This window comes from Hippichthys cyanospilos, chromosome 12 (assembly GCF_059441005.1).
Source record: "Hippichthys cyanospilos isolate Australia breed blue-spotted pipefish chromosome 12, RoL_Hcya_1.0, whole genome shotgun sequence".
Classification (NCBI taxonomy): Eukaryota; Metazoa; Chordata; class Actinopteri; order Syngnathiformes; family Syngnathidae; genus Hippichthys; species Hippichthys cyanospilos.
In genome coordinates this window covers 10,458,702-10,470,862 of record NC_142380.1, presented here as the reverse complement: position 1 = coordinate 10,470,862, position 12,161 = coordinate 10,458,702, and the positions used below count along the sequence as shown (strand labels likewise).

General features: G+C 39.8%; 1 protein-coding gene across 3 annotated transcripts in view; it reads right to left on the bottom strand.

Moving 5' to 3' along the window:
- The window catches only part of LOC148414804 (netrin-G1-like), an 82,560-nt gene that overhangs the window by 47,513 nt on the left and 22,886 nt on the right, over positions 1 to 12,161 (bottom strand). For all 3 annotated transcript variants that reach the window (XM_088429241.1, XM_088429239.1, XM_088429240.1), the window contains exon 3: positions 4,068 to 4,711. In XM_088429241.1, coding sequence (XP_088285367.1) covers positions 4,068 to 4,711 — 644 coding nt within the window. The remainder of the gene's footprint in view (positions 1 to 4,067; positions 4,712 to 12,161) is intronic.

Genomic DNA, 12,161 nt, shown 5'->3' with positions numbered 1-12,161 from the left:
AAGCCAAAAGAAAAAGGACAAAAATCTCGTGGCCTTCTAATCTTGCTGGAATTTGTCGCAATAAATTTCATCCCATCGCTGGTTGAGATTATTACACATTATTTTCTTTCATTTGTACTGCAATGCCTCTGTTGGCTCCTTTATGATTTAATTTTTACATCATATATTCAAAATGAAAAACTTTGACACGTAAATGTGCATTAAATTTGCATGTCGTCAATAAATGAAACATCTGCACGGATAGAATCATCAAAATTTTTTATATGCCACATATGGTTTATAGAATCATAATTGAGCTGCAGTGTGAATGATTTTTCTGTGCATTTTTTATATATATTTTGGTATTTGTTTAAACCGCTCATTAAAATTTAGTTCCTGCCTGGTAGAAATTGTATATGATGGAACCTTCTTGTTTTTACTCACTGAACCACATAATCTGCAGTTTTTACGTTCGTAACCTCCAATTGGAGTCAATCAACCAAATTATTGGGCCTGTGTGTTTTTGGAGAGAAAGTTAACATTTGACTAAACTTGCAGTGTTCCTGGTTACTGTAGTCTGCTGACTCAACTTGAACCAAATTCTCTTGCACTGTTTCCATCATCTCGAGTCTATCGTGTATTTGTGAGTCCACCAGCTCAAGTCAGTGAGTGAAATGATTTGAGTCTGCAGTGTTTCACATGATCATGTAGACTTAGTAGAAACCAGTCAAAGGTCTCATATATGTTGGCCTTGCTATTCCCGATTCAGTGAGAAGATCGGAATCGTTCAGAAAGGAACATATTTTGTATTCATTGTCTCCAGTCTGTTTTGAGGATCATGGCTGGAAAAATGTATTTAAGCAATATGGCAGCGCTAATTCATTCTGTTCATGTTCTTTTTTACAGGTTACCTCATTCTGAGAAGCCTTCCATGCCCGATGGAGAGTTTATCAGCACATACAAGGATTTCTTGCAAGGCGCTGACACACTGTGATAAGGCTTTCACATTCACTCCTGGCCAGAGGGCTGCCGACGTCGCTGGGAAGCCTAATCAGCCTCTCTCAACTGACTTGAGCCAATTCACCGCTGGACACAAACGGTCAGTTCATTTTATTTCAATTTACACTGCAAAGTTTTTGGTGGGAAAATTGCATTTGATGCCCAGGAGCCAAAAAGGAGGTAGAATTGGATGTATCACTTGCTTTCAATGCCCATCCATGCTTTTTTTTTTTTTTTTTTCTTTAATGAGGAGCCAAATAAGATATTTGTGGGTGATACTATTCCGTGCTTGCTGGACGGCCTTGCATTTTACGAATCAACTTGTGTTTGAGTGTGTTGAGAATCTCCAGCAACCAGGACTGTATGTCCTCGCAGAAGTTTTTTTTTTTTTTTTTTTCTTTCTCAGAGCAGCATATATCTTCACCTTGGTCATCAGGAAACCGTAACTGAAAATCTCATTTTGCCAAGTATCCCCATTGGCCATGAGAACCGCCCCACAAAACCTATGCTGTGCTCGGCTCCACCATTTATTTAGTTTTGAAGACGAGAGTGAAGATGAAACAAATTATGCTCATCGAGTAAAAAACAGAGTCATGTTCTCTATAGTAACAGTTAAACATTTGTGGCTAATTAATTTCGCAAGGATTTAACAAGTATCTAAACCGGCCGAAGTCAATGAATATAAAGTGTGACTTTGTTTTAATAAATGGGAAAATGTAACCAAATGTTAGCGTTAATTCAAAATGAATACAAATGATTTATTGCTAAGATAAAAATAGTTAGTGCTATTTTGATCCTAAATGTTGTGATGTTCACAAGCTGATAGGAACACAAACAGGAACATTTCCTAAAGTCCTTTCATCCCACTAGTTCTGATTGATGTTTCCAAAAATAAGTAAGAACTCAAATTTGACTTTCTTACCAACTGAATGAGCTGAGCTCAAATTTGAAAAAAAACAAAACAAAGCAAACTCATCTACGTCCCCACTTTGCGCTCACACGTCCCCGATGATTACCTTTTAATCATCCGCAAACCCTCTTAATTACGAGATTAGTCCCCTGCCAGTTTGCTAAAGCGCTAATGGTTCTCTTCTGCCAACTGAATCGCAATTAGGGACTAACTTTTTCAATTTACCTCAGGGCCCGTCATTACTAGCCTAGTTATCCCCGCATAAACCAACCGGCAGGTTGGCAGCGCTGCTCCAGTTTGGAGACTGGAGAACAGCTGCCGGTGCTTTATGACCATCTTGAGGGCCCTTTTGCTGCAACGTGGAGACAATGTTTCCATTTCCCTGAAAAGCAACCCACGGCGGCAGAGGCGTTTTACCTTGTCCTAATTAAACGTCTCTAATGTTGTGTAAAAAGACATTTTATAGCTGGAACTACAGCGTAGAGGGAGTCATAGCTCTGTTGACAGAAGGTAAGTGAATGGTTTCTATGAGCATGAGGTGTTTGGCGTTACATTGAGGCAAATAAAAAAAGCATTTATCACCACGGTTCAGAACAGGGTCCCTTGTGTGGAGTTGATTGTAGATTAATGGCATCTTAAAAAAATCCAGGACGTACTATTGATTCAGTTTTGACTGTCTCAAGAAGGCCATCATGACCGTGTGACATAGGCATAGAAATAGAAGTTAGTTTAATGGATGATTGATTTTCTCCACGGTGCAACAAGATGATCAAATGCCCGTCCCTTATATTAACAATAAAAAATATTGTATTGTAATACTAATACAGTACACTTACTCACCGATCATCTGAATTGTTTTCCGGCCTTTTTACCAGTGTGTAGCGTATTAGTTCAGGATGGGAGGGGTTGACAAATGTAAGACCAGCACCTTTTTTGTATTAAGTCGGATTGTCTTGGTGTTGTTGACCATGAATTAGTTTTGAAAGGCACAAGGTTATATCTAACCATGCTATGCAGCATGGATGCATTGATTCAAACTTAAAAAAAAGCCTACTACATATATGCTGATAGTACGTTTCTGCTTGCTGAGAATCTGAACACAATAAAATAAACGAATGATGAAAATTCCACTCACATCTCACACAAGGCAATCCCAGCAGTGCATCCTTGTTTAGACCAAATATAATCGGTGATTTTCTGTAGAAGAAGGGCCTGATTTACTAAGCATCCAAACAGTGGGTACTCTGCCTGTGCAGTCTTCACAGATTGATCACGCTGTTGGTGGGTATGTTGTGCGTGTTATACTAAAATGGAAATCTTTGACTAAGATCAGTTATGACTTTTTCTTTAACTACATGAAAGCCACAGTTTGTTTGATTTAACCTCTCCCGCGTATGCCAATTGAATGGTAAAGAGGGAGAGGCCAGCAATCATTGTCACCAGGAGATGAAATGACCTTGATGCAAGGAAAATGCAGAGCTGAAAGGATTTCAGTCATAACTGATATGGCACCTATTTATTTGTCTGTGCTTTTCCCAGAATACAATTACGATTAATAGATGGGCTTCCACATCTATTTGCACTCGTTTTTTGCATGGCAAATCTTAAAGCCCCTATCCCACTGAGTGGCTAGTGTTGGCAGGGTTTGCTTATGGTCGCCAACGTTCGGTAAAATGTAGTCAAATCTTTCCAAATGATAGTCAACAGTTTTAATGTTTTTCTTCTTGTTCTTGTCGCAAGGGCGGCACAGGCGAACGTCTGGTGGTATTTTGGCAACCTCTGGTGACATTTTGATGAACAATGATGACCTTGAACGCACGAGCTGCTACCTTTGTAGGCCCTCAGGCTATTCAAACAAAATAAACTGAAGCTAGGGATTGCTTCTTTTTGTTTAGTAAAGAAGAACTGATAGAAATTTTTTCCTATCGCATTTAACAATAAATACCACTAGACTTGTTCTTTATGTGTGTGTACTACAAGCTTTTTTAATTGAAATATTTACTGTAACAATGCCTGAACTACTAAGAGCGATAAACCACGGCACATTTCAGAAACTTCAGGTACATCACCTCCCTAGGAATGGAACATAAAACACTGACGATCCCTTGTACACTCAAAATGAGGCGAAACAGATTAAATAGGACCTGGTTAAGGTTTAAAAAAAAAACAAAAATCTCACCTTCCCTGCACTTTAATGTCGGAGATAGCATAGAAGTATCTGGACAGGTTGTTTTCATCCACCATTGTGGCGCCAGTGGCCGGCTTCAGCAGCTTAATCCTCAGGTCGGTTATGGTGAAGAAGTCCCGCAGATTCTTGGTGGTATCCAACTGGCCGTACAAGGAAGCCATGTTATGTAGGCGAGGCCCGGCGAACAGGGCGAAGCGGTCTTTGATCTCAAAGCGAACCGTCTTGTCATTCTTCCATACATAGCCCCGCGAGTAGTCCTCAGTGCAGATAATGTCCAGCAGGGTGCGCTGGGTGAGGTCACCGACTGTCTTTGGCTCCATGGTGAATCCATCCAAACAGTCAGTCGCGTAGAACTGGTAAGGCGTCCACGTCCGGCCGTAGTCCAGCGACTTTTCCAGGACCATCTGTTCTGGTCGGCCTGACTCGAAGGTTAGCACGATGTCGTCGGTCAACTCGATGGTCTTGTTCCATGATAGCGTAATGTTAACCTGTAGCGGCTTGGGGTATTTCTTCCATGAGGTGGACTGCCAGAATGTGGTAGGGTTGCGACCCTCGAAGTCAAACATCAGCCCAGGCGGATGAGCCAACTCTTCAGTGCTTGCGTCACACTCATTGTTGCACATGTAAGGGTTTTCCTGTAAAGACATTAAAAAAAGATCCCATCCTGTCAGTTCAGAAACTTGACCTCCAAGCCATGACAAGAAAAATGCATTTGTGTTAGTTAGTGTAACGTAACTCTTAAACATGAACATTTTCCACATGCTTCGGGTTTTCCAGGACTAAACATAGCGAGTTCATGTTTATTCATGAACCCATTGGCTCTTATTCCAATCACATATCATCAGACTCAGCATCAGGTGCTGTAATGAAGACCGCAGGAAGTTAAGACAAAGTCATGAGAGAGACGAGAAAGTATCGAGATCCAGACATAACCGATACTCTCTGAGGTAGGGACCGACACAACAGGAAGACTGCATATTTCAATGAAAAATCACACCTATAAATAGCAAAATTAGTATTTCATATGAGTAATTCATATTTAATTACAACATTTAAAAAAAATGGTGGTGGTGCATCTTCAGAGATCTTCCACTTGTCTAGGTGCAGGGGGTGAAATGAAACTGTAGATTTGTAACCACTTCAAAGCCATTTTAAAGAAAGCATTAGGAACAAAAAGCAAGTAGGATGTTTATATAAAGAGAAAATCACAGTGCAATACTTCATCTTTCGATTTTTAGAGGAAACTGAGTAACCTACTTTTCACCATTAAAAACCAAGCATTGTCTTTTCTTCCACTGTTCACTAAAGCACTTTTATAACATTCAGCGCCACGTGTACTTGATAAAAGTGCACACAGTGGCTACATAGAGTGGCTCATTAAGATGTCACTGCGGATCCGAGCGTACTCCCGTTCTGCCGCCACCCAAATTGCTGCTGTAATTGATATTCCTGTGTGGTATTTCAGTCCTGAGATAGAACTGGAATCCAAATGAATGAGTTCTTATAAAACACCGGGTCACATGTTTTTTTCATTTGCCCCCCCCCCCCCCTTTCTGCTGTGTGTACCACAGGCATCCACCCAGTCTATTTGTGCATCTGGTACGATAAAGTGTGGAGCTATTTGATGCGTTTGACTATGAGTAGGATCCATTGCTCAAGTGTGTGTGTGTGTGTGTGTGTGTGTTAAGTGGAGAGATCAGAAGGCACACTCCCATTGACATTCCGCTCACCCCTTGCACCCCCCCCCCCCCCCCCCCGGAACAATGAGGTTAAGTGCTGATGAGATTCACATCCACTGTAAAGCGACTCGATAATCAGCAATCATCTGACACCCTACACGCTGGAATTATCTAAAGGTGAGAACAATCATTTCAGTGACGCCCAGACGCTTATCGTTCGCTCGCTCTATATGAGCGAGATTGACACGGGCAGGCGAGGATCGCCGCGAAGAATACTGATAAGCACTTGCCGTCACGTTTTTATTGTGCAGCGCCATTCGCTGCTTTTGTCTTCAAATATTGAACTTGAGAGGACATTTGTTTAATGCCTATTTAATGCATAATGGAGCTCGAATGTCAAAAATGTGGATGATATTTAGGGCATTAAAGCCCCTTTTAACCATAAGGTTACTATACTAATTACAGCCATTTTGGAGAATCTTGGGTGCACATAATGTGAAATGTGAAAACAAAACATGTATTTTTGGGGTTACTTGCTCTATAATATGACTATATGAGATGTATCATGTATTGTATGTATATTTCTCATGAAAATCCAACTTTTTTTTTCAGAGTTTTAAGCCTACAGAAAAAGTTTGACCAATCCCAGGCTTTTCAATTTTTTTGATGCGTGATATCAAAGGAAAAACATACAAAAAAAAAAAACACTAGGAGGCTAAAATATTGCATTGATTGTCAAAACATGCCAACTTTCAATATGCCACGCTGCCGTCCCTTCTACATGCTTTCAAATGGGATGTCTCGAGGTATACCCTATTGGTGTCAAATTTAGCCCATGTCAGGCTCATTTACTGCCATTCAAAATGGGAAATGTCAATTTTGGACATATTGCCAACCCAATATTTTATCATGCATATCCCCCGATTTCTGCATTAATCCTTTCAATGGCAACTTTTGAACGGGGCGCAATGGAAAATTTTGTGGAGACGACCCCAAAACCACTGGATTGCGCCAGCGCCCAACTAATGACATTTGCAAGCCTTTCAATGGCGTCGATGATTGGCTTAGCCTGGATCCCATAGTGCAAAAGTCTTCAAAAATCATAATACTGTAATTATGACATAATGAAAATTCCTGTTTCAATTTTATGAATATACAGCATAGTTACTTTTACTAGAATCACATTTTTACTATTTTTGACCTTGAACTGGAATACTAGCATCAAACTTTAGCAATTAGCATCTCTGCCCTTACTACCCTCTGAAATCTTGCATACTTGTTCATCTTCTAAGATTTTGTGCTCGTAGAGTTAGCAGCTTATGTTAGGAATCTATACTGGACTTGGCCATTTCTTCATTGAAAACTGAGCCTTAACGTGGTGATTAGAAGCTGCCTGGATTTGCTATTTTTTTAGCCTAAACTAAGCTCTTGTGAGAACTTTCTTTGCACATTTTTTCAGCACATTTTATCTAGTCACTTGCTGCTTTTGTCTCACTCCATTCATCTCAAGAGGTTTTATTTGATGCTCTATTTTATGTTTAAAGGAGGTTCGATACATGACCCCACCCCCGTGCCCCTGATACAGATCTCCTCACTTCATTTTTATTTCCTTTTGTAGACACCCCACGCTATCAGCCACTTGCTCTTCTGCAGGGAGTCAATAACAAAGGCACGCGGCGGCAAGATTGCGGGGCGAGCTGACTCAAAGGCGCGTGGCGTAATCCAATTAGGAGGCTAATAAGGGTGACGCCGCTGAGACGGGAGCGGGTGGAATGTAAAAGAAGACCTTTTCCGCTTGCCGGGGTTCCATGGAAGCTGCTAAAAGTGTTCTCCTTGAGACGCCGACGCACCCGCACAGAGGCTAGAAAACAGAGCGTGTTATGAAGGATGTCAGGGTAATAAATCAGAGCCAGAGTCAATAATCTGTTCATGTTGCTGTTTTTCTTTTGTTTTCGAATTTTGAGACATTCAGAGGCATTTTTTTTTTTTTTTGTTATTCAGTTATACAGAGCTGGCATTGTCCAATCTTTCGTGAACAAATGACTTGATTTAAATCTCCCGCGACATGTGCTGAGCATTTGAGACAGTGTTTGTGCTCCTTTTGTTTTTATTTTGACAGGTTTTGACATTCTGTTTTTGTTCCCATTTTTGGCTTGATAGGACTCATTCAGAGCCAACGTTGTTCACTTTTTTGGAACCAAATACTTTGATTTTGAGTTTCTGTGACTTGGTGGATTGGTACAGTTCAATCGATCTGTGCTGTTGCTGGTTTTGCATCGGTGGGTTTCTATTTCCTGTTGTTGCCATAAGACTCAGCCACAGATCAACAAACAAAACAATTTCAAAACACCAAACAAAACAGGGTGGCACAGTGGAATACTGGTTAACACATCTGTCTCAAAGTGGGAAGTTTGTGATATTGCCTTCAGTTCTGGCCTATCTGTGTGGTGTTTGCATGTGCTCCCCGTGCCAGTGTACGTTTTCTCTGGGTAGTGGGTAAAATATAAATACACTGTATATTTACTTTGAACCGCTCAAAATGCTCAGTGGCATCAATCCTATCATATATATATATATATATATATATATATATATATATATATATATATATATATATATATATATATATACTGTTTATGTGTGTGTGTTTTGGGGGGGGGGGAACCTACACCCCTTTATATACAAAAATTGTAAACATGTGATAATAGCAAAAGTAGCTACGCTGTATCGTTATAAAATTGCAATTGGAATTTTTATTATGTCACAGTTACATTATCATGATTTTTGAAGACTTTTACACTATGGGAGTCCAGGCTAAGCCAATCTTTGAAGTCATTGAAAGGCTTGCAAATGTCATTAGTTGGCCGCGAGCGCCACCCAGTGGTTTTGGGTTGTCTACACAAAAATTTCTCTTGCTCCCCGTTCACAAGTTGCCATTGAAAAAGTTAATGCAGAAATTGGGGGAAATAGAGTCAATTAGTTAGTTAGTTAGTTAGTTAGTTAGTTAGTTAGTTAGTTAGTTAGTTAGTTAGTTAGTTAGTTCACAAATCAACCATTGGTAGCATTCTTTGGCCTTCACAGGCAGGTTAATCAAGCAGTTGCCTACTTAGGATAATTTGCGAATTTTCATTTCAAGATAATTTTGAAAAAGGATGCAAATGTTCAGGAAAATAAACATAGCTGAACTTAGTTGAGTCGATAAACATATTTTGCGAGTCCAACAGCTGAGTCAGAGACAAGTTCGATTCAAACGCCAAGAAGTCCAAGTTGAGTCAGAGCAAACAAAAAAGCCCATTGACCCAGGTCCGCGCATGAGTACTACAACCCTGGCACTTGCTTACTGCTCCCTTGCTTGGCTTACTGCACAGGCAGCTCGAAAGACAGCCATAAGCTTGTCGCATGTGATCAAAAGATAGGGTGTGTATGTGTGTGTTTTTTCTTATATTTGAACGTTTTGCAGAACCTATGATTTCCCCAAGGTCTTTCTCCTGCTTCTCTCATTTGTTGTTCTCCCCGAGACTGGCACGTCTGCGGCTAACGACGAGCAATTTCCCCACCGAACAGCGAGGCGCAAATAAGTAAATAAGGGAGACATTTGCATGGTTGCGCCTGTAGAAGAAACGAGGGAAGCGGTCATAAATTCAATCCATAATCATCCACTCGTCACCCGCCTCCACTTTGGGCCTTCGGGGAAGCGATCAATCTATCCAAGGAAGCCCCGTTCAGCGTCAGCAGGGGATTCGTTTCTTTCACAAAAGTCCCTTCCATCATTAATAACGCTCAATAAAGCAGAGGCACTTTTCCCCCATCTAACAGTAAGTGACACTATTTACTCTAGACTACAAAACGTCCACCGTACTGGAATTTTTTTCTGATGGCTCGGAGGAGAAAAAGAAGGTCAGCACCTTCCATCGGATTTCCCGCGTTGGTTATTTAACAACGAAAACACAGAGTCTTGGCCGATCGATAGCCTGGGTGGTCATTGTAGACTCGGGCTGTGCCAAGGGCCACCTATTGGAAAACAATAAGCCCCTACAGCTTGATCCTTTACCCGCAGTCAGAGCAGAGACACCCAAGATGAAAAATATCACCTCTTCTTTTTCCATGAATAATTTTCAGACTCCATATTTGACCATATAGCTTCCGAAGATCATTTGAAGAATATTTACTAATTGAATTTCTTATTGGGTTTTTATTGCTGGGATTTTCAATTGAAGACGCTGGTGTACAAAATATTTTACTCACACCAGACAATGAAAATGATGACAACAAAAAACACACGCACTAGATCAGGACTTTAACACAATAAAGACGTGACAAAAACAACATAAAGAAGGTGATGCCGAAGGACGGGGCAAAGAAAAATGAAGACGATAAAAGTGGCAAAGGCCAACACGACTATTTGGACAATTTTAAAAAATGTTCCCGAAACGTTTATTTGATCATTAAAATAATGATTGATTAATTTGCTACTTAATTAAAATGTTGAAACTCGCTCGCTAATTTTGCAGTGCCACGAGAGCCACAGTGCCATTTTCGTGGTCTACTGAGAAATAATGATTTTGGATCGTGATAATAATAAAGCCCCATTTCCATTAGCTAAAATAACATTGACTATTCAAATTTTATATCTCTCCCACTGTCTTCTTTCTACAATAGTAATACATTGACCTTAAGGAGGCTGCGTAGTAAGACGTTATTAGCCTCAACCATTGCACAGCAGCTACTTAACTTTGCACAGTGATGTGTGCGATGGCAATGACGGCCCGATCATTACCAGTGGGGCGACATTGTACTAAATGTCATGGTTGGGGAAACAAGTTGTTGTAATTGGCTGCTAGCCAATCAGTTTAATAAACTATGAAATGAAAGCTAATTATGGTATTGAAAAGCAGAGTGTAACTTAAAATAGATGATCAGTCCTAAGGGAATGGATTGGAAACTATAATTTACACCACTCGTCCAATAAGATAGGTCAAACAAAGCAATCCAACTACATTGTTTTTTTTGTACACATACAGTACACATTTTGAACTACTGTTAATGTCTAGCAGTCAGTTTAATATATAATCACTCTTCTAAATATTATACAGTGGACACTGGCAGATTCGTGGTTCAGCACCTGCTGATTTAAATACTGGTGTTATTTTGCTGGGGTGGGGCCATGGTTGATTACGTCAGTATACTTTGGTATTTGGTATAAAATACTGGGAGAATGATGCGGAAGAAAATCACCTCAAAATGATTAAAATACTGCACAAGGGTCAAATAACATAAAGGTTAAAGTAATTTATGAACAGGTGCTTGATGGCTCTTTTAAATTATGTTCCAAGACTTTAGGCAACAATTTAGCAACTGAAGACAAACTGACAATCAAGTTAAAAATCAAGATTCTACGAAACAAGAGTAATTTTCTGCATTCAAAAGAAAGCTTAACAATCAATTATTAGAGCCAGATGTAAGACATCATCATAAGAAAAAAAAAATGAATATGGAAGTACAGTAAACGTTAAACAACACAAAGATGCAAAAGTGTCCGTTTTCTACTAATTGCAGTGTAATATTTGTATTTATGAGTTCAGCTATTTACGTGTAAAAATCAATAACCATACTCAAGGTTGATTCATGCACACATTGTATCCAGAAAATGATTGGAAAATGGTCATGAAAATGACACTGACATATCTTAGCAGTAACAGACATAAATCCACCTATCGGCGACACTTCCTTCTTGATGAATGAGGGCCAAGTATGCTATACATTTCATGAACCTGCTGAGATTTAAACAGACAGCAACTCAACATGTCACCCTTGATATTTCTACTTTGTTTGTCTTTGGTCCACCCACCATGTTCTTGGGTCAGTCTGACCCGCAACAACTCAAATTCCCATAATAACAAAAATCAGCTTGACATGAATGTTTTGACATCTTGTGCCACTGCTGAGATAATATATTTAATATACAATATTAACAGAAAAGAAGATAAAAAAGACAAAACTGCACTAGGCGGATTTGTGTAGCAGATTTTATTTTATTTTTTAAATAAACAAAGCTATATGAACGGAATAATTTTTACACACAAATGACTATCCAAATTATCAGAGTTTTGTCCCTGTTTACGTGTAGCCCAGGCCAGAATAACCTCATAAGACATTTCAGAAAAAGTACCAACAATTGTCAGGAGATTGCAGACCTGTGTCAACCCTCACGTGCTGCTAAAAAACCACATTGTGTGCAGCGGTGGCTGCCGAAGTGTCAAATTATTTATGACACTGTGGGCCTCTTGCTCACGTCCCAATTCTCTTTGTGTGAAGCTGACCAACACGACCGATTCCAGCTCACACAAGCAACAATAAAGATCTTGATTCTGTCAAATCAATTTCTAGCAGTTGAACCGCTGTAGCA